The 22,978-nt window shown below is 46.1% G+C and overlaps 1 protein-coding gene across 16 annotated transcripts in view; it reads left to right on the top strand.

The window, feature by feature from the left end:
• The window catches only part of TTC7B (tetratricopeptide repeat domain 7B), a 243,600-nt gene that overhangs the window by 59,375 nt on the left and 161,247 nt on the right, over window positions 1–22,978 (top strand). For 10 of the 16 annotated variants that reach the window (XM_070065535.1, XM_070065534.1, XM_070065540.1 and 7 more), the window contains 3 exons: window positions 6,029–6,159; window positions 21,105–21,226; window positions 22,230–22,253. In XM_070065535.1, the coding sequence (XP_069921636.1) occupies window positions 6,029–6,159; window positions 21,105–21,226; window positions 22,230–22,253 (277 nt within the window). The remainder of the gene's footprint in view (window positions 1–6,028; window positions 6,160–21,104; window positions 21,227–22,229; window positions 22,254–22,978) is intronic. The other 6 variants (XM_070065536.1, XM_051826141.2, XM_051826144.2 and 3 more) reach the window with 1 other exon arrangement.

The following is a 22,978-nucleotide window of genomic DNA, read 5'->3' as shown; positions in this document are numbered from 1 at the left end:
GCAGGAGAACACTTCTAGAAGGAAATGTGAATCTGCCAAGGAATAAAGGACAAGGAAATCATAGCTGTACTGGTATATACGGAAGAGTTCTTCCTTGTGACTTAAATGCCTTTAAATGGTAGCTAATTTGATTTTTTTTTAATTTGAGAGACAAAGAGACACACACAGAGAGATGTATAAATAGACATTGAGAGAGCTCCCACCCATTGGTTCACTCCCCAAATGCCCACAATGGCTGGGCATGGGCCAGGCTGAAGCCAGGAGCCTGGAATCGATTCAGATCTCCCACGTAGGTCACAGGGACCCAACTACTGGGTCCCTGGGTGTGCATTAGCAGAAGGCTGGAATTGGAAGAAAAGCCAGGGCTCAAACCCAGGTACTGTGAAATGGAATCTGGGTGTCTGAATCACCAGGCGAAATGCCTGCCTTTACAAGTTTATATTTTAAAATACATGAAACAGAAGCTGATATAATTTCAAAGAGCAATCGGCAAGTGCGCAGTAATGCTTGGAGACTTCAGTGCGCCTGTTCCAATAGATGGTAGAACAGGTTGACAGATGATCGGTAAAGATCCAGAGGCTTGGAGCACCACAATCTACCAGGTCGACTTCATTGACATTTCTACGACATTCTACCCAACAACAGCAGAATACACATTCTTTTCCAGTATAACATTTACCAAGATTGGTCCTATTCTGGGCCAGAAACAAGTTTTAGCAAAATTCAGAGGATTCAGGTGTGTTCTCTGATCTGTGTCAGAGGTCCCCAAGACCACCCTCAGGCCACTGATTCATGAGAACGTCTCCCATATCTCAAAAAAAAAAAAACCTGCCCAGCACATAGTTATGGTGTCTTGGAGCAAGGGATCACAGAATAAAACCAGTAAAGACACAGAACAGAGTTCAGGAGGGTCTGGGCTAGACTTCCAGTTGTCTTTTCCCACTGGAATCCTGTGGCTCATGCTTAGTTTTCCCAGCAGCAGTGTGTGGCGGCACATGTGGAGCCCTGCCAATCAAGGAAGCCCACCCGAGCCGCCCTGGGTGCAGGGATGTTGTTGGGGTCAGTCACAGGGGAAGGCGCACTCGGTGAGTTGATTCTCAGTCTCCAGCCCCTCTGGAGGTCAAGCTGGCAGAGCACAGCCCAGTCCACGGTAGTTCACAGGGTCAGCATAAACCTGAGGCCCCAGATAAACAGAGATGTTCCTTTCTATGTTTCTGGGAACATACTATATGTGAAAATTAAAGCTGTGCTAGGGGCTGGTGCTGTGGCATAGCAGGTAAAGCCACCGCCTGCCGTGCCAGCATCCCATATAGGCGCTGGTTTGAGTCCATGCTGCTCCTCTTGATCCAGCTCCCTGCTAATTTTCCAGGTCCTTGGGCCTCTGACTCATGTGGGAGACCCAGAAGAAGCTCCTGGCTCCTGGCTTCAGATCAGCCCAGCTCTGGCTGTTGCAGCCATTTGGGAAGTGGACCAGGGGATGGAAGATCTCTCTCTGCCTCTGCCTCTGCCTCTGCCTCTGCCTCTGCCTCTGCCTCTCTGTAACTCTGCCTTTTTTTTTCCCCAAGATTTATTTATTTATTTGAAAGTCAGGATTACACAGAGAGAGGAGAGGCAGAGAGAGAGAGAGAGAGAGAGAGGTCTTCCATCCACTGGTTTACTCCCCCAATTGGCTGCAATGGCCAGAGCTGCGCCAATCCAAAGCCAGGAGCCAGGAACTTCTTCTGGGTCTCCCACATGGGTGCAGGGGCCCAAGGACTTGGGCCATCCTGTACTGCTTTCCCAGGCCACAGCAGAGAGCTGGATTGGAAGTGGAGCAGCAAGGTCTCGAACTAGCGCCTGTATGGGATGCTGGCACTTCAGGCCAGGGCATTAACCCACTGCACCACAGTGCCAGCCCCTGTAACTCTGCCTTTCAAATAAATAAATAAATCTTTTTAAAAAGCTCTAACAGTTCTGGAAGAATACATAGGATAAAACCTTTGCAACCTTAGGTTAGGCAAATATTTCTTAGATAAAAACCCAGAAGTGGGGGCCAGCATTGTAGTATAGCCACTGCCTTCGATGCCAGCATCCCCTATGGGTGCCAGTAAGAGTCCCAGCTGTTCCACTTCCAGTCCAGCTCCCTGCTAATGCACTTGGGAAAGCAGCAGCAGATGGCCCAAGTGCTTGGGCCCCTGCACCCACATAAGACACCTGGATGAAGCTTCTGACTCCTGGCTTTGGTCTGCCCAGTCCTAGTCATTTGGGGATTGAAACAGCAGATGGAGGATCTCCCTCTCTCTCTTTCTCTGTTTCTCCCCCTCTATGTAACTCTGCCTTTCAACTATATAAAATAAATCATAAAAAGGAAAAAAAAAAAAAGCACAGTCCACAAAATAGAACATTAATAAATTTCTCTTCATCAAAATGTAAAGTTAATGATTTTCTAAAAGATATGTTAAGAAAAAGAAAAAAACATGAAGTAAAAGGAAGAATTTGCAGATCATAGACCTGAGGATTTGTATCAAGAATATATAAAGAACTGTCAAAACTCAGCAAGAAGACAACTGTACAAAAATGGGTGAAAGATTTTACTGGGTGAATCTTCAAAGACGACATATAGATAGCAAGTAAACAAATAAAGATTATGGAAATTCAAATCAAAACCACCATATTTCATATCCACAAGGATGTGATAATTAAAAAGGATAAAAAGTGTTGGTGAGTATGTGGAGAAATGAGCCATTAAACATTGCTAATAACAGAGAACATAAAAAGGTGCAGTTTCATTAGAAAGCAATTTGGCAATTTCTTAAAATATTAAAAATAAAGTTACCACCTAATCTACAAGTCGATTCCCAGGTATCTACTTCTGAGAAGAACGCTTGTCCACACACACACACACACACACACACAGTTGTCTGTGCTGACACACACAGCTGTCCTCTTCATAATAGCCACAGTGGACACAACCCACAGGTCTGTAACTGGCAAAGGGGTAGAAAAGATATAGCATATCCACACAGCAGTAAAAAGAAATGGAGACCTGGTAGATGCTATGGCATGGATGAACCATTAAAGTATTATGCAAAGTGGACAAGATAAGACCACCTAGCCCATGATTCCATCTGGATGAAGTGTCCCGAAGGTAAACCTACACACAGAAAGTAGGTTAGTGGTTGCCCGAGCTGATAGTGGGAAAAGGGTTAATTTTATTAGTGTAGAAAGGTTCACATGAGGATGATGGAAATGTTCTAAACTTGAATTGTGGTGAATTTATTAAAATTGTTAAATTGCACACATAAAGTGGGTGAGTTTTATGACATGTAAATTATACCCCAATAGAGCTGTTAAAAATGATACACAGTAATTAGGACGTTGTCATATTGGCCACAAAAACTGACAAGTAGATCAGTGGAACAGAATGTAGAGCCCAGAAGTGGAGCCACTCAAATGCAGTCAACTGACTTGACAAAGGAGAAAAGAATTGAGTGGAGAAAGGATAGTGCTTTCAATGAATAATGCTGGAACAACTAGATAGCCATGGCGGGGCTGGAGAAATCTAAACACAGACATCGTACCTCTCCCCAAACTCAAAAAGGATCATTGACTTAAAATGTAAAATGCAAAACTTGAAAACTCCTATGAGATAACATAGGAGAAAATCCATGTGACCTTGAGTTTGACAATAAGGTTTAGATACAACACTAAAAGCATGATCCATGAAAGAAAAAAATTTGCTAATTTGGAATTTTTAAAAACTTAATGCTCTGGGAAAGACTTTTAAGAGAATGTAAGCAGAAGTCACAGACTTAGGGAAAAGATTTGAAAAATAGTTATCTGTGATAAAGGACTTCATCTGAAATATGCAAAGAACTCTTAAAGCTCAACACTAAAAAAAAGTGATCCATTTGAAAAAAGGACAAAAGATCCGACTGGACACTTCACTAAAGAAAGATTTGAAGGTGGCAAATAAGCATACAAAAAGATGCTCAACATCGTATGTCACTGGGAAGTGCTAAATAAAACAATGAGATACCACTGTATACCTATTAGAATGACTAAACAATAACACAGACACCACCAGATGCTGGCAAGGATGTGGAGCAACAAAAATTGTCATCCACTGCTGGTGGGCGTGCACGATGGACCTTGAAAGACAATGTGGCAGATTTTTACAGTGCTGAACTTCCCATTCTTACAAAGCTATTCTAAATAAAAATGTATTTAGCTATTTCTTAGAAACATAAATCTACTCTTACCAAACAATCCGGCAAGTGCACTTCGTGACATTTACCAAATTGATTTGAAAACTTATATCCACAAAAGCTTGGCCCATGAGTGGTTGTTATAGCTTGATTCATAATTACCAAAACTTAGGAGCAACTGAGATACCCTCCAGTAGATATATTAATAAATAGAGTATTATTTAGCAACTGAAAGAAATGAGCTATCAAGCCATGAAAAGACATGAAGGGACCTTAATTGCACATTGCTGAGTGAAAGAAGCCAGCATGATTCCAGCTGTTTGACTGTCTAGAAGAGAAAAGCAATAGAGACAGCAATGGGATTAGTAGTTGCTGGGGTTCAGGGAGTACTAGGTGGAGCTCGGGGCACTTTTAGGGTGGTGTATCTACTCTGCTGTACCTTGGTGTGTCGCTCCCCCTCTTCGTGGAGGAACGACACAGGACCCTGCGCTGTTCTTTCGTCTGCTCGGCCCTCCCCGGGTTTGCTGCTGGTTCTTCCCGGGTTGGCTACTATCCCTTCCACCTCCGTGGAAGGGCAGTTCCCCCTGGCCACATTCCCCACTTCCGCAGGGGAGCGGCACACCGCCAGCCGGCTCTCTCGGGGGCTGCACAGGTGTTCCCCTTAGATGTTCCTCTTAGATGTTCCTGGTGCATGCCGTCTCTCTCCTCCTTTATAGTCCTCCTCTGCCAATCCCAACTCGGCTGCCCACACGCCGAGTACGCTGCTCTCCTCCAATCAGGAGCAAGTCCTACAGTTTATTGGTTGAACTGGAGGCAGCTGTGCAGAAGCTGTTTTCTTCTCTCCCAGCGCCATATTGTGGGAGAGCAGATGCATAGAATAAGTCTTAATTCCAGTAACTCAGTCTAGTCCGGATTGCTCCCCACATTGGTGGTGGATACATGATGTGATGCATTTGTCAAAACCCTGAAAATGTATACCACAAAGAATAAACCCCAATGTATGGACTTTAGTAAATAGTAAATAAAACAACAACAAAAGCCCTATCACAATGAAATAGTGCAAGAATATACGGTTTATAGACCTATTTTACCCCAAGCTGCTTAAAAAGTAACAAAATCTTTGGCAGAGCCACTCCTGTGATGAAAGGGTGACCGCTGGGCTCCCAGCATGCAGTCGCGGGCTCCTTGCCGTAGCAGCGGCTTCTCCTCTGTGGCACCTGCTCTATCCCCACCTCTTGTGGTTTCCACAGCCTGCAGGGACTTCTGCTGTTTTCCAAGGGCAACGTGGCTGCAACTGTTACCAATTGGTGCACGTGAGGGGAAGGATTGTTCCCTGGTATGTGTTTGATCCCACCACTTGAGTGGTGTCCACTCTTGAAAATATTAACTTACATCTTGGCTGTGGGTTGGGAGGCCGTTAACTGTCAGATTCGGGCAGCTCCCTTCATCTATCACAGAAGAGCTCAGCTTGTTCGTCTCTAAATGAGCGGGTTGGACTAAGGAATCGCTCTGGCCTCTTCCAATTCCAGGCCTATTCTGTTGCTGTTCTACCTTCTCCCACTGTTCAGCAGAGTGGACCGCGTGTGAGGTGTGCGTCCACACACCACAGGGTGCTTGATGCAGCAGTAGCCATTCTGGGGAGAGAGACGCTCACCGGAGGTCCCCCTGCCGAGTCTCCTTGGTCCTCATCTCAGCCCTGGAATCCCTGTTGTCAAAGAATATCTGCTTCTCTAGTAGCCTGTGAATATCCCAAGACCATCTTCTGTCCTCTGGAGCGAAGTTGCAAAATTAAGCCCTGTTAACAAACCACTCACCCTGTTTGTGTGTTTGCTTGTCTCTAGGACTGTGTTTAGAGAAGCTGCCTATCTCGTCTTCTACCAGTAACCTCCACGTGGACCGGGAGCAGGATGTCATCACCTGTTACGAGAAAGCGGGGGACATCGCCCTCCTGTACCTCCAGGAGATAGAGAGGGTAAGTGAGGGCCGTTGTGTTCCAGCTGGTAACGTTTCCCCCCAAGTCAGATTGGGGACAGCTGTGGTCAGCCTCTGGGAAGCCTTCAGCTTGCTGCATCTGGGTACAGAGCGTGACTCAATGCTGAGGAGAGGATGGTGGAGGATGTGGTACCTTGTTAAAAACAAAACAAAACAGGTGCTTCCTTGAGGCACTTGGGCCTCCTCTGAGCAGAGGTGACAGCAGGCATCTGGTGACACCCTCAGCACCCTGGAGCTGGTGTCATTCCTGTTTCACGCAGAATCCGTCCTTGTGTGGACTGTGCGCCAGCCAGTGTCCAGCTGTAGCCTGGGAGGCTTTGCCTCCGTGGGTAAAGCAGAGATCTGAAGACTGCAGCCAGCCTGCTTGGAGCAGGTGTGCTTCTCCGAGGCCATCTGGGGTCATCCTCTTCCAGAGGTCCGTGGTCTGGAAGGCAAAGCTGACAAGAGAGCTGAGACGGAGTGAGCAAGAGACCCTGAGCTCATAGGCAAATGAGGCCAGAAGGCCAGTTGGGTGAGTTAGGGGTGGGCATCTTGTCTGTTTAGAAAGATCCTTATCTTGGTTCTGCTCTTAATTAAGTACTTTTCATTCTCAGCCTTGATGTTTCCATCCACAAAGAGTGTAGTAAGAATTCCTGCTTCATGGAGCTCCTGTGGGGATTATATAAGGTCATGCAAACAAGGCACTTAGCCCAGATTTGAGAACATAGTGCGTTCTTGGTAAATGGTACTTGTTTTTGTTGATACAATACCTCCTGGCAGTGCCTGCTGCTTGCAGACTCTCCTGGAGTTCTAACCAAGGCAGGACACTGACACCAACCCCTTCAGACCCAGAGATGTGAGGTTGTTAGAGGGGATCAGAAGTCCTCAAAATAATGAGAAGTCCTGCTTTTTATCAATTTTCTGGGCTCTCTGTTTCCATACAGATTAAAGCAGAGAGAGACTAGCAGAGTGTCTTGCGAGTTTTTGTTCTGTTCTGTCACGGGTCTCTGCAGTGTGTTGGCGTGTGCAGTGAGGACCAGAATTGCCTTCTAGGAGGCAGGGGAGCAGAGTGAGGATCCCAGAAGAAGAGGAGGAGGAGAGAGCGGTGGGAGCAGTGTTTGACCTGACCTTAACCACAGCATCTGGGAATCCAGGAAGATATTTGATTGTCTTTAGAAAAACGTTGTTCTGTCACAAAGTTGCTATGACAAGGGCTTTTTCTTGCTGTTAATCAGAATGTGTGATGTGCTCTTTAGGGAAATGAACGTGCAGACTGCTTTCAAAGCCCACGTTACTTCTGCTGAATCCTCCTCATTGGCTGGTGCTTGAGCGTGGACACGTCCATTGTCCCAGCTAAGCTGTTGTAGGTGACTACACAGCCATGGCCACGTAGGGGCCCTTATTATGCACTTTACTCTCCAAATGTCAGCTGGCTCTAGCAGGTTGGAACTGTCTTCTCGTGGCTGGGAGAAGAGGTCGTCTGCTGTGTGTCCGTGCTGATGGAGGATTGGCATATTTGCATGTACTTCTGCTGTATTCATTCCTAACTCCCCATTTGCTAGGAGGTTCTTCAGCCAGACCTTGAAGGAGACTCATATAATCAAAGAATTTGAAAGAAACATGATTTCTATATTAAAAAAAGTAGTTCTGTACATTGATAACAAAAGCTAGCTAGAGACTCTAGTGATTTTTTTTAAGATTTACTTATTTATTTGAAAGGCAGAGTTACAGAGAGAGAGAGAGAGAGAGGGAGAGAGGAAGAGATATCTTCCATCCCCTGGTTCACTCCTCAAATGGCTGCAATGACTGGAGTTGGGCCAGACCAAAGCCAGGAGCCTAGAGTTTCATCCCAGTCTCCCACGTGGGTGCAGGGGCCCAAGGACTTGGGCCATCCTCCACTGCTTTCTCAGGCACACTATCAGGGAGCTGGATTGGAAGTGGAGCAGCCAGTACTCGAACTGGCATCCATATGGGAGGCTTAACCCACTATACCACAGTCCCAGCCCCTCCCTGTCTCCTTTAAATATATGTTTTTTGGTTGGGACAAATGAAGGTCCTAGGATGTTAGATCTGAGAAGAAAACTGAAGTCCAGAGAGGGAGATCCCGGAGGGACACGGGACCTCTGGCCAAAGCTTGCAGTCCGACCCAGCTCTCCCGACAGCTGGCTCAGTTCCTTCTCCCAGGCATCTTTAACGGGCACAGAGCCTCACTGACAGGAAGCGCTCTAAAAGATTTGACCCTGGCGAGCTGTGGCTTCTAGTAGCACAGGGAGCAGCCTCCTGGCCTGGGGTTCAATCTCAGCATGTGTAGACTTTCAGGTTTCTGGCTGCTTTTTCAGGATGAGTTTCCTTTAGGGAAAAACCACCTGGGGCCTCCCCAGATCTCAGCATGCTGGGGTGTCAGCGATGAGAGACTGAAAGCAGCAGATCTCCGTTCTGACTGCAGCAGGTACTCGGGAAGTTCTCTGCTGGTCACTCAGGAGTCTGTGTGGAAAGTGGCCCCTCCCTGAGTGTGGTCTGTGGGCCTGGGGAAAGGCCAAGTTTTTTTTTTTTTTTTTAATTATTATTATTTTTTTTTTTGACAGGCAGAGTGGACAGTGAGAGAGAGAGAGACAGAGAGAAAGGTCTTCCTTTTGCCGTTGGTTCACCCTCTAATGGCCGCCGCGGCTAGCGCGCTGCGGCCAGCGCACCATGCTGATCCGATGGCAGGAGCCAGGTACTTCTCCTGGTCTCCCATGGGGTGCAGGGCCCAAGCACTTGGGCCATCCTCCACTGCGCTCCCTGGCCACAGCAGAGAGCTGGCCTGGAAGAGGGGCAACCGGGACAGAATCCGGCACCCCGACCGGGACTAGAACCCTGTGTGCCGGCGCCGCAAGGCGGAGGATTAGCCTAGGGAGCTGCGGCGCCGGCCAAGGCCAAGGTTTTTACGTTGTCGTGGGCAGGATAGTTACACGCTGCGCAGAACTTACATGAGGAGCCCCTTTCTTATCGAGAATGTTGAACTCAAGGTGATTTACACTCACTTAAAACAGAAACATTCGAGAAGCAGAAATAAAAGCCTTGCTGTCTGAGCTGCCCCAGGAAGCAGAAACCCCGTGAACTGACCCCACGCTTGTGCTGCTGCCCGGAGCACTTCCCGGCCGTTCCCCAGCAGGCACTGCTGCGTGCCGGGCCTTCTGGTGGGAGGATGTGATGTGTTGGTCCTGGCGGGTGGTTCCCCGCACTGGCGAGAATCAACTTTGGGAACACCTTGGAGGCCAGTCTGGAGTGTCACTTCCAGTGCTCTACACGGCTGGAACCCCTGGGTTTCTTTAACAGCGGGTGCGGGCAGTGGTCAGTGACGCTGAGAGACTCTAACAACAGTGAGGTCTCTGATGCTTTGCTTGTGTGTTCCCTGCCGTGCGTGCCTGAGCGTCCCCTCATGTCAGCTGACCTCAGCTGTGAGAGGCAGCAGAGCGTGGAGGAAAGTGGCCACTGCTGGCGGAGTCCCGGCCCTGCCACCGCTCAGCTGTGGCGCTTGGGGCAGGCTACTCAACCTGTCTGGGGCTCAAGAGCCACATCTCTACAATAGTGCTGATGGTTGCAGTGTGGCTGTTGTGAGGATAAAGCGGTTAACTGCTGTCCTTCGCAGCAAGCTGTTGGCACGCGTCAGCATGGTGTCTCTTCTTCTGTCACCCAGCCACGGAATCTCTTCTTCCTCTTCTTCTTCTTTTTTTTTTTTTTTTTTTTTTTTTTTGACAGGCAGAGTTAGAGAGAGAGAGAGAGAGACAGAGAGGAGAGACAAAGAGAAAGGTCTTCCTTTTTCCGTTGGTTCACCCCCCCAAATGGCTGCCATGGCCAGCGCGCTGTGCCGATCCGAAGCCAGGAGCCAGGTGCTTCCTCCTGGTCTCCCATTCGGGTGCAGGCGCCCAAGCGCTTGGGCCATCCTCCACTGCACTCCCGGGCCACAGCAGAGAGCTGGACTGGAAGAGGAGCAACCGGGACAGAATCCGACGCCCCGACCAGGACTAGAACCTGGGGTGCCAGCGCCGCAGGTGGAGGATTAGCCTAGTGAGCCGTGGCGCTGGCTTCGGAATCTCTTCTAACCTTAGAATATTTCAGACATTCAGATACATGTCTGGACTGTACAGACCTGCTGTTTTACTAGGAATGTTCGAGAATTTTCAGAGCAGTGTTTCAGGAAAGCTTGGTTTTTCTCTTGTACTAAAGCTCCTGGAACCGCATTTTGCCTGGAGTCTTCCCATCTGGGCTCTGGACTTGGGCGTAGCCCTGTTCGCCCTTGGCCCAGTCGTTTCCACGTGCCCCAGCTGCCTGACTTCACAGCGGGCTGCTTCTGCATGGCCTGAGTCCGTGGGCGCGAGAACCAGCGTCTGCTGAGGTTGGCGTGGGTCCTGGCAGGCCGCCAGCAGCTTGCTACGAGCTCTGCTTCCCCCTGGTTCCAAACACAGAATCAGGGCCAAAGAAAATGTGAACACATGGAGGCCGTGTGCAGGAAATACCTGTGTAGTGTTGTCCTTATTCCCTTAGACTCACAGAGACAAAGACTAATAGTAATAATGCTTCCACTGTTTGTTTTCTGAAGGAGAATAAAAGATGCATCTAAAATTGTGCACATCGGATGATTTAATCAAGCAAATCAAATTAGAGCCGAAAGAACCAGAGATGAGGTGGGTGGCCTTGATCAGTTTAGCTTAAGTGATGGCATCATGCCAGCAGTGAGGAGAAGTTTCTTCTCATGGTACAGTGATGGGAATAACGATGACTTCATCCCTGCTCTCCTAACACGAGCCCAGCGTTTGGCGAGCGCGGCCGACCTGCCTCTGTCCTTTGCAGGCAGCAGCCGGCTGGTCACGGCTTTCTTGAGCCGGGCAGTGCCAGGGTGGAACTTTACCTTCTGCTGACCGCTCATTTCTTTACCAACTGGTTTAGAAAACACGGTCAAGTGAAATTAAGGGGCGTCCACCACTGTCCCCCGGCTGCTTCAGTGCTCAGCTTTCAAGCAGCAACACCAGGTCCCTGAGTTGTGTCATGGCCAGCGTGGCTTTCCTCTGCCCACCCAGGGATCGGTCACTGGGCAGCACGGTCACACCTCAAGTTCATGATCCTGTCCTCCCTGCAGGAGGGACTGGCAGGGACATAGCCGAGGTGTCGGTCCCCAGCGGGATTAGATTAGGCTTACTGTGTGTCTTCAGTTCAAACCTGGTGTCCCGAGGACCTCAGTGCAGTGCAGCTGACGGGAACAGTGCTGGGGGCACGCCCAAGGTCCGCAGCGCCACACTTTTGGCTTCAGAATGTGAGGCAATGGGGGAAAGGACAGATCCTTCCTCCCCGCCTTCTCCAGCCCCTGACTGTTCACTCAGGCCACAGCAGCCTTGTCGGAACCGTGTGGTGCACCTGCGTAGCTGCTGCCTTACAGAAATGTCTGGAAACTGAGCAGCCCGGCCGTGGCTTCTCCCCGGTGCCTCTGACCCGCCGCCGTCTTGGACGGGTTGAGCTGGGAGCTGCGATGTGCCTCAGGCTGTCAGCAAAGCCCACAAAGCAGGAGAGAGCACGTGCTTGGCTCTATTTCTGTGTACTTCCTGTCAGTGTTTGCAGCTTTGAGGGGGGTTATGTCTGTCACAGCGTTTTCGTGGTTGTGCGGTATTTCAGGTGGAAGGCCTCTGTGGTGTAATTAGCCTATTATTGGGCATGGCCTGTTGTTATAAATAACATGGCCATGCCAGCTTCCCTCAGGTGGCTCTTCCTGTTGCTTTCTATTATTTCCCAAGGGCCGAGTCCCAGCATGGGAGTATGTTTCCCATTAAAAGTGTTTTTTATATATGTGCCCGAGAGGCGTAGAGACAGAGAACGCTCCTGTCCACTGGCTCATTCCTCAAATACCGTGATGACCAGGGCCAGGCTGAGCCACTGCAAAGCTGGGATCTGAGCACCCAGTCCAGGTCTCCCATGTGGGTGTCAGGGACCTGCTGCCTCCCTGAGTGTGTATTAGCGGGAAGCTGGGGTCAGGAGCTGGAGGCAGCTGTTGAAATCAGGTGCTCCTTCAGAGTGGGGCATGGGCGTGTTACCTGCTAGGCCGAATGGCCACACGAATGTCTTCTACTCTTGGCAGTGCAGGGGAGCAGTGGTGGTTTTGTGATGTTGACAAGGTTGCTATTGTATGGTACTCGTTTGGTTTGCTAGGGGTAAAGTGTACTATGTACCTTTAGTTTGTATCTTGTTTTCTGACTAGTTAAATTTCTTTCTGTTTGCAGCAAGCATTTGGCCTAGTGGTTTTAGATGCTGCTTGGGATACCCATATCCCATATTGGAGTGCCTGGGTTCAAGTCCCAGTTCTGTTCCCAGTTCCAGCTTCCTGCAAATGCATACCCTGGGAGGCAGCAGGTGATGGCTCAAGTACTTGGGTTCCTGCCACCCATGTGGGAAATCCAGATGGAGTTCCCAGCTCCTGGCATTGGCCTGACCAGCCCTGGCAATTACAGGCTTTTGGGGGAGTGAACCAGTGTATGAGAGATTGTTCTGTGTCTGGTTCTCTTCCATTCAAATAAATAAATGAACACAATTTTTATTAAAAAATAAAAAGTTATTTTGAAAAATGTAACATTGAGATATGTCACAAATTACCTACTTAAATTATACAATTCAGTGGTTAATATATTTGCAGAATTATATCACTACTACCATTTAATTTCAGAAGACTTTTATCACTTCCAAAGGAAGTCTTGCTCCCATTAGCAGTCACTCCCCTTGCACATCCCGCTTCCCCACCTCTGACAGCAGCTAATCTAAGTTCTGCTCCTATGATTTGCGCATTCTAGATGTCCTATAGAGAAAGCATACAATGTGTGATCTTTCACGACCAGCCCCTTTGACACAACGTAGTATTCTCAAGACTCATCAGTGTTATAGTGTGTATCAGAACATGGCTTCATCTTATTGCTAAATAGCATTCTCTTGTATGGCTATACTAGATAGTATTTTTCCATTCACCAATTGATAGACATTTGGATTGTTTTTCACTTTTGGCTGTGATGAGTATGCTGCCATAAATATTCCTATACAAGTTCTTGTTTGGACAAGTGTTTTCATTTTTCAAGAGTGTATTCCTGGGAGTGAAATTGCTGGGCCATATGGTAACTTAGTTAAATTCTTTTTTGTCCATTTTATGTCCAGTTTTTAGAAGTACTGCTTTTCTTACAGTTTGAACAGACTATTAACCTTTTATCATATTCAATGTGACTATTTTGTCAGTAATTTTCCATTTTTAAGTTGGTCATGAATTTTGGATCCGTATTTGGTTGAATCTGATTGTCTTTTTATTATATTTCATTTTATTTTTGGAGCTTGAATGTTGAGATAAATACCTTCTAAGATTTGACAACTTTTCAACCATCTTCCATGTTTGATTTTATTTATTTATTTAAGAGGCAGAGTTACAGAGAGAGCAAGAGAGAGAAAGGTCTTCCATCCACTGGTTCACTTCCCAAATGGCCACAATGGCTGGAGCTGGACCAATCTGAAGCCAGGAGCCAGGAGCTTCTTCTGGGTCTCCCACGTGGATGCAGGGGCCCAAGCACTTGGACCATCTCCCACTGCTTTCCCAGGTGCATTAGCAGGGAGCTAGATCAGAAGAGGCGCATCTGGGACACGATCTGGTGCCCATATGGGATGCTGGCGTCGCAGGCGAAGGCTTAGCCTTCTACATCACAGCCTACTACACCAGCCCCTTCCATGTTTTTTAAAAATAACTTTTAATTCCCAGATTTGTGTGGATTTTTTTGGTGTATGACATTGGATATGACTCTAAATTAATTTTTCCCAAATTTCAGTGCCACTTTAAGTTGATTGCATCTTCTCTTTTCATAATTTCCATTATTTATTTTTAGTGACTCGATAAAATTTTTGATACCACAGTAATTTATAACTTTTCTCTTTTATTCTACTAGTATTGTATTACACTTTTGTGATATTGTTTAATGAGTACTTCTCTATGACATGTTTTATTATCTGAAGGATTAGTAACTACTTATTACTTTTAGTTTTCAGAAAATCTATTGTTCGGTTTTTATACTTCCTATGAATTGTGGAATAATTTTGTTGCATTCAAGAAAAATTCTGCTGAGATTTTGTTGACTTTTTATTAATTACCTTATTGATTCAGAAAATTATATTTAGTCTTCTCCCTTCTCTCTTTCCATTTTATCAAGATTTTTTGTTTTGTTTCCAGATCTTTTTCATTTTTATTTTGCTTTGTGAATAGGATCAGTTTTCATTACATGTTCACATTTAAAAAGCCTTATGATTTTTAATTCACGTACACAAACATTTATGGAGTACTTTCTGTGTTCTGAACACTGTGCTTAACTCCAAGGGCTCCAGAATGAGTAAGTACAGAGCCTGTCTCGTGAAGACACAGGTCCAGGCCGGTGTGGGTGCTTTGGTTGGGAGTCCTCTGGAGCTCTGTGAACCCAGAGGGGAGCTCAGACTAGTGAGCAAGCTCTGGGACAGCTCCTGGAGGAACAGCACCTGAGTGGAGCCTGGCAGGATGGCAGGAATAGCAATGTAGGGTCACTGACTGCAGCACTGAGCTCTTATCTTCCTTCCTTTCTTTTTCTTTTAATCTGAAATCTGAGAGAGAGAGAGAGAGAGAGAGAGAGAGAGAAATATTTTCCATCTGCGGGTATTCTCATTTTCCTAAGAATACCCATTATGGCAGAGAAATAGTTTCAGTTGTACTTTCTTCCTTTCCAATATTTTTCCATCTTCTTTCTCCATTATGCCTTATTGCAAGAATTTCTAGATCAGTGTTGAGAAATAGAGGTGGTCCTGTTTGAAGGTCACTCTTTATGTCTTCATTAAGATTTATAATGTTTATATGCTCATTTTATTGGCATGTATATATTTGTAATCCAACCAGCCATGTGAGGTAGGTATTGTTATCTCCATTATACAGATGAGGACAGAGTAGGCTGCAAGATCAGAGAAGTTACCCTAAATCCACAGGAGTGTCAAACTGGATCTTGGACCTGAGCCTCAGACCAGAGTCTCGTGGTGGAGGGTGGAGGGTGGAGGGTGGGAGTGCGGTGTATCTTCCCAGAATGGAGTCTCGGGTGCTCCAGCATGGAGTCCCTACTGTCTAGGTGTTGAACATGGAGTCCCTACTGTCTAGGTGTTGAACATGGAGTCCCTACTGTCTAGGTGTTGCTTCAAGGTCTTTGGCCCCTTCCCCAGGGCTGCCCTGCTTCCTTATTTGCTGGGTGGGGCTTTTGCCAACAGGGCAGGCTGCACCTTCAAGGACACCTGTTGGTAGTTTTCTCATGGGGAAGCGTTTCTCTACAGAGCAGGTGGTGACCTCAAGACTGCCAGAAGTGCTGCTGCCGTGTGGGCTCTCTGCAAGGAAGGGGTTAAGTTAAAGAGAAACGCTGAGCCATGCAGTTCCTCTGCTTCACCTCTTGCATCTTTCCTGTGTGTTATGGTTCAGGTAATAGTTGGGTGTCCCTAAAGGCCAATGTGTTGGAGGCTTGATCCCCAGAGTTTTTGTTAATGGATTAAGGATAGAAATGAACCCAGTTATGGTGCCTGAAGATGGGCCTTGGAAAGGCATTGGATTAGGTGGATTAGGCTGTTGGGATGCCAGCCCTGTGATCGAGTCATGGTGACTTTATAAGGAGGGGCAACACGGAAGGCAAGTGTGCCCCATGTCTCCCTCCTCACACTGCCACCCCCACTGCCTTCATCAGACAACAGAATGATGGGGCCTCCTGGTGTTGAACTGTGAACCTGCACAGCCCTGAGCCAAAACACAACTCGAAATGCCCAAAGTAACAAAACATGGCAGACTGCACACAGGGAAGAAAAAAACATTTCTGTTGAAGATCAGCCAAGTGAAATTATTCAGATGGAAACACAAAAATTTTTTTTTTAGAGAGGAGGTGGGGGAGAAACAGAGCAAAGCATCTAGTAGTTGTGGGAAAATTCCATGTGTGTCCTTGGAGTCCCAAAAGAAGAAGAGAGAGAAAGTGGGACAGAAAAAAACATGAAGAGGAAATGGCCAAAAAAGAAGCACAGCAATGTGCCATACACAAGAATCTCAGAGAACCCTGGTGGGATGAATACAGGCTCGCACCTAGATGGGCAAACTCAAAACACAAGACGAAATTTCAAAGGTAACCAGAGAGAAATAAACTTTACATACAGAGGCGTGAAGATAAGAGTGACAATAGAAGCCCGGAGGCAGTGGAGTGACACTTTCAAATACCAGAAGAAAAGCTCTAAGACATTTTAAAAACAAAATGAAGTCTTTTTGTATTTTTAGGACAAAACAAATTGAGAGAACTTGCTGCCAGCAGACCTACACAAGACACATTAAACAAAGAAAACTGTGTGGCCCTTCGTGCTGTCCACTCCCTTCCAGGCAAGGTCATGCTCCAGGTCCTGCTTGGGTTTGCTTTTGGCAACATGGTTAGACTGTATCTGGCTTAACTGTGCCACTTGGCTAAAAGCTGGAAGAAATTAAAAAGGACTTGGATGCCAAGGAGAAACCCCTGAGTTGTGAGACGGATGCCAGCCAGCTCTGCCTTCTGGATACAATGATTCTGTCTCCACCACCTGATCCCAGGCAACCTTGGTGATTTTCTTCTTTGCCTAGACCCTGTGTTGCCTCAGAAAAGGTGGGGCCCCGAGTTCAGAACTACCCTTGCATTCCCAGCACCCTGGCCTTTCCCAGTTCCTCCTTCCAGCTGCTCTGGAGGTCCTAAGGCTGGAATTGTGTGCCAGGTTAGTCAACACGACCTTTAATGGGTAATCTCTCCCTTATTCTTTGTGATTTCTACTACCTTTTGTCAAAGGAAAAATGGATGAGTTTTGTATAGCTGATAAGTTAGATATAAATAATACTTATTTTATAGTTTGGCAGTGATAATGGGTGCTTTTTAAGCATTCGTTAGTAAATTTTGTTGTTTTGAAGTAATTAATATCTAGAAGCCAGTTTTTGATTCATTTATTTTATATTGTCAGGAAGCTCCATAGTTGCTAATTTAGCCAGTAAATTAATTTACTTTTCATTAACGGAGAAACTATATTCTAAGAATCCTGCCAGGAATATGCAGAATAGTAGTCTTTGTCTCAGAGTTCACAGTTTATTTATCATGCATGTTTTCCTTAATGATGTATTTGATCTGACTTGTCTCTCAAAAGAATCATACTTGGGGTTGCAGGTGCACTTGACATTACGTGATAGATAAGTGAGAAATTGTCTATACAGGAAATTTTATGCATTTTCATGTTATAAAAAAGTATGAGTACATTATAACTTCATAGTGATTATTATAACAAAAACAGGGTCCAAACATACAATAAAACCAGCCTGTCAAGAAGAATTTCTGTTTCTCTACAGTTGCTGTTTTATTCTCAAATCAGAAGTTACCCTTGTGGTTTGTCAAATATCAAGTCATCAGTCCTTTTTTTTAATTAAAAATATTTGAATAGTTAACTTTTCCCATGGGTCGAGATACAAAATTTGGTTCCTGGTTCCTAGCTCCTCTTCCTCAGGCAGGCACTGGTAGCAGTTTGCCATGTGCTTCTGAGAAACGGCCTTGCCTAAACAAGTGGTACAGCCATGCACAGAGGTCTGGCCCTCGCCTTGTTATTTTTAATGGACATCATCCCAGGTCAGCATATAAGGAACAAGAACCCTCAGCCTTTGTTGGCTGCAGTAGGTTCTGTTGAATAGGCACCCCACAGATTGTTCAGCCTGCTGCTGGTGAATGTTTTGGTTGTTCTTTTGCTCTTACAATGATAACCTTAAACTTACTGTTAGTATAGATATCAATACAAGGGCATACCTACAAGATAAAGTCTAATGTTCGCATTAAATATAAATGCCCCTTTCATGAGGTGCTTTGTTTCAGAGGGCTTATTGGGCAGCTCACTGATAATGCCATTTCTGGAGTATCAACAATCTGCAAGAATTATTTAGAGACAACCCCTCCTTTTTAAATCCAAACAGAGATGACACTGATTCTATATGTGATTATAAAATAAAGGATTTTGTTTCTCTTTGAAATCATTGATCTCTCATATATGGAGATAAATTTTATCCCTGTCATGGTTGTCTTTATGTGTTCAACAGATTAGGATAAAATTATGGTTTGGCTTCTTACTTAACAGTATGAAATTAGGCAAATGGCTTATTTTTTCTGAAACTCTTAAGTTATCTGTAAGATGTAGGTATAATACTTACTTACCTCATTAGGGTTTTCATGGGAAATAATTGAGGTAATGTATGTGATATGTTGCTTTGCATATTTTCCAATAAAAATAGATACTCAAAAAAATAAAATTTGTATCCACATAATGATATAAAGATCATCACAAATGGTGACTTTCTTATTTTGAATGTCTTTAAAAGGTAATTAACTACTTAAATAAAATGTAGTAGCAATGTATAAAAGGATTTATAACATAGACATACACCGTGTGATGAATATAGCACAAAGCAAAGCAAGGGGAAGAAAGTGGGTGTATATTGTCAAAAAGTGCACATGAACTATTGTGGTGTTATATGAGGACAGACTATGCTAAGCTAAATATCTGTGTTATAAATCCCAGGGCAGCCCCCCCTTGCCCCAACACACACACATACGCACAAATACACATATACACAAAAGAGAGAAAAAGCCATAATTAAACAGCTAGTAGTGGAAATTAAATGGCATTATCAATCCAAAAGTAAGCAGAATTAGAGGTTAAAAAAAAGAACAAGGAACAGATGGGACAATTGAAAAAAACTTAGCAACATAGTTCCAGTCATGTCAATAATTATGCTAAATGTAAATGGCCTAACTACCTTAATTTAAAAGGCAAAGATTTTCAGATTGGGCAAAGCCATATAATCTGTACCAGAAAACCACTTTAAATGTTAATATAGAAGTAAGCAAACAGCAAATGTAAATACCATGCCCATGATAATAATAAAAAAAAAAACTAGAGTTTCTATATTATATTGGAAAGTAGATTTAGAATCAAAGAATGTTACAGTGTACAAAAGAAAACATTTTATAATGAAACGAGTCAATTCATCAATAACCCAGCATGAGTACTTAGTAGTAGGACTTTTAAACATACAAAACCAAATGTAGCACTAGACATTGTGATGCCATGGCTGAAGCTGACCCTGGGACACCTACATCTCAAGTCCGAGTACTTTGGATCAAGTCCTGCCTGTTTCTCATCTAGTTTTGTGCTAATGTGCCTGGGGGGTAGCAGATGATGGCTCAAGTACTTGGGTTCCTGCTATGCACATGGCAAGGATAATGGCTCCTGGCTTTGGACTGACCCAGTCCTGCATGTTGTAGCCTGGCCCAGTGCTGGCTCTGTGGGCATCGCAAGTTGAGGGACATCTGTTGAAAAGATCAGACGCCATGATGAAGAGAAAGTCCTTTCAGGAATGCAAAACTGTGACATAGCATTTATTAGTATAATGAAGAAAGAAATCATATTATCTCACTAGATGCAGAGAAATAATTTGATAAAATCTAGCACTCATTCATGATTTAAAAAAAGATACAATAAACTAGAAATAGAAAGGAACTTTAGCTTTTTCAACCCAATACTGGGCATCTATGAAAAACCCACATCTAACAACATACATAATGGTAGAAGACTAAATTCCTTCCTCCTGAGATTAGAAACAAAATGAGCATTTCTGCCGTTGCCACCTCTCAGTACTGAATATATAGAATACTAGGCATTCTAACCAGTGCAGTTAGGTGAGAAATAAAAGGCATCAAGATTGGACAGGGAGAGAAAGGAAACCTGCCTAGGATAGTGCTCTGTCCAGCTTCAACACTGAGATACCCTGGAGGAGAGGTATGCCGTGGTTTGGTCCCAGAGAGGAGGGATGCCTGGACAGTGCCAAGTTGGGAAGGAACCCTGGAGTTTCACTAAGATGCTGGGTTGTGGACCAAATGCAGGCATCGTTCACCTGGATGCATCCTCGGTGTCTTGTTCACTGTGTGCCGTCCTCTCTTCTACTCTGCAAGCTCACAGCTTGGAGAACCAGCAGTTTAGCTTCACCTCCACTTAGAGAATACTTTCAAGACTTCTGGGATATTTGGAATTTGGCTAACAACTGGGTCTTTTGAAGAGCTGCTCACTCACAGCAAACGTGAACAGCATGTTTGCAGAACACTTGTGTGGTTTTTAAATGGGCTGCAGTGGGTTTCCCCTTGACGAATGCTTTCTTTGACTCATGAGTTTAAGGGAGCAGCATATGTGTGCTTGCCCTCTGCTGGAACCAACCCAAGTGCAGGACTTTCTCCTGGTTGCTTGGCAGTGTTTCTTGTAGGGCTGGGCAGTTAGGCCTTTAAAGCCCTGACAACTGTTGACAAGAGGCCAAGTTTGATGAGAGAGGGGGCTTCGGTGGTTCTTCTTAGGTCTCCCGCTGAGAACAGATGACTGCTGCTCAGCCTGCAGGCCTCAGCTTTGCATCCTGGGCCGTGAGCCCCCTCCGGTTAATCCTAGCGCGGTGCTCAGCCTGTGTCGGAGCTCATCAAGCCCACGGAGGATGGAGGCCGTAGTCTGCCTGAACCCTTGGCACCCGATGACTCTCCTACCCTTTGCTGGGACCTGCTGCTGAGTCACTCAGCCTCCCTGTCCTGTTCTGGCACTCAGCAGAGCCACTCGGCTTCCAACACTTCTCCTGGCTCCATCCCTCACTGTGCCCTTCACCCCTCAGCTCCCAGTGATGGGAGGGGTGCATGTCCCTGGGTGGCTTGGTTGCTCCCTGTCCTGTAGACGCCATTCTCTCTGCTCTTGTGTTGCCTGTGCCGGTGCACAGATGTCTGTGTAAGGTAGACGGTTCTTGAAGTCGTGCCTTTAGAGCTAGGGATTGGAGGAAGTGGGCTTGGATGTGGATCTGATTAGTTTTCCCGTTTTCTCCCCTTCTAGGTAATACTTTCTAATATTCAGAACAGAAGCCCCAAGCCTGGCCCTGCTCCCCACGATCAAGAACTAGGGTTTTTCCTAGAAACAGGACTTCAGAGAGCCCATGTCCTCTATTTCAAAAATGGGTAAGCTTTCTTCATTTTTATTAAGCACTTCCTAAAGAAGGAAAGTAGAGCCTTGGAATGCTGTCTCCAGTTTAGTTATGATGATAAAGCAACTTTAAAGATGAGCTACAATTGAAACTCTTTTTTAGAAAAGAATGAGCATTGAGTCTATTTGTCTCTTTCTCCACCTGTTTGTCTTGCCTTCCCATGAGATTTGAAAGTGGGAGAAGGGGGTGGGGGAGGCACCCACATGAGTATGAGTCGTAAGCGTGGGACACCGAGACCAGGCAGGCGAATCTGTTGGGTACCATGCCTGCCCTCCATGGGAGGGCACTGTACAGGTCTCCCCATTTGGCTGAAGAAAAGTCTGATGAGCTGGAAACCCTGGCCCACAGGAGCCTCTTCCTTTTAGAGGCTGGTCTGGTCACAGAATTGGATTCGCCACGTGTCAGATGACCTTTATAAAAGTGAGTGTGGCTGTGGTGCCACACAGAACATTGTATTTCTTTATGTTTTAAAAAGATTTATTTATTTATTTATTTGAAAGGCAGAGGAGAGGGAGGAGAGGCAGAGGGAGGGAGAGACAGAGACAGAGAGAAAGATCGATCTTCCATCCGCTGGTTCAGTCCCAAAATGACTGCAATAGCTGGGGCTGGGCCAGACCAAAGCCAGGAAGCAGGAGCTTCCTCTGGTCTCCCACATGGACGCAGGGGCCCAAGCACTTGAGCCATCTTCCAGGGATTTCCTGGGGGCATTAGCCGGGAGCTGGATGGGAAGTGGAGCGGCTGGGTCTTGAACTGGTAACCATATAGGTTGCGGCCGCTGTAGGTGGCAGCTTAACCCACTGCACCGTGCCGGCCCCAGAAATATTTTCTATTTGAGAAGGGTTCCAGAACATGAATGGAAGGCATAGGTCTGTAACGCATTCAATGTGTATTTTCCTGTTTGTGTCGCTCTTGTGGGAAATGTGCTGGTTCCTTTGCAGACCTTCTCATTTGTGCCTTGTTTTGACTTTGTGCTGCAGGATAGCCGTGCCTGAAGACCAACAGTAGGTGCCTGGTTCCCTGTAGCTCCTCCTAGGCTTTACGGGGAGGCCCTTAGGGGCCTGTTCCCCTTCTTCTAGGAATAGAACAGTAGTGCTGTGAGTGGTAGATAGCACACAAATCCCAACCTTTGAGTGAATGAACAGTGGCATTGTTCCCTCTTCATTTTCAAGTTTTGCAAACCTTGGGGTGTAGCTCATGCAAGTGGTGCCTAGAGCCACCTGTATCCATTTTCCATTTCTCGAGAATAAATACTCATTGCCCACATCCTGTTAAATTCCATGTGAGAGGGGCCTGCGTGAGCTTGTGAATGAAGCTCCATGTGGCCTCAGAGGCCCAGGATGAACACCCCAAGGTTCAGACGTGGGTTGGAAGCCTTGACACGAAGCTGCCACTCAAGCTGCATCTCAGCGGCCATTGACTGAGACCCCCTGAGCGATGGCACACGTCCCCTGAGCCGAGACTGACTGCCTTTTCCTTGCTGTTATAAACAGCGGGCGAGAACTCAGAGTATCTGTCTAGTGACCTGGTGTTCAGAGGGACCGTCCCTTGCTCACCCCCCCCCCCCCCAGCTGCAGGTGTGCATGTCTGGAGACAGCAGTGAATTCTCCTGGGGCTTCCTAGGTGACAAACCAGTGCCTGCCACTGAAAATGCTTTCTGTGAGAGTCATCAGGGTGGGCTGCAGGGCTTGTGCTGATGTGTGAAGCCTGTTCCTGAAGGAGGAGGGAG

Source organism: Oryctolagus cuniculus, chromosome 20, assembly GCF_964237555.1.
Source record: "Oryctolagus cuniculus chromosome 20, mOryCun1.1, whole genome shotgun sequence".
NCBI lineage: Eukaryota > Metazoa > Chordata > Mammalia > Lagomorpha > Leporidae > Oryctolagus > Oryctolagus cuniculus.
The sequence above is the reverse complement of the archived record's forward strand: the minus strand, read 5'-3'. Positions and strand labels throughout refer to the sequence as shown.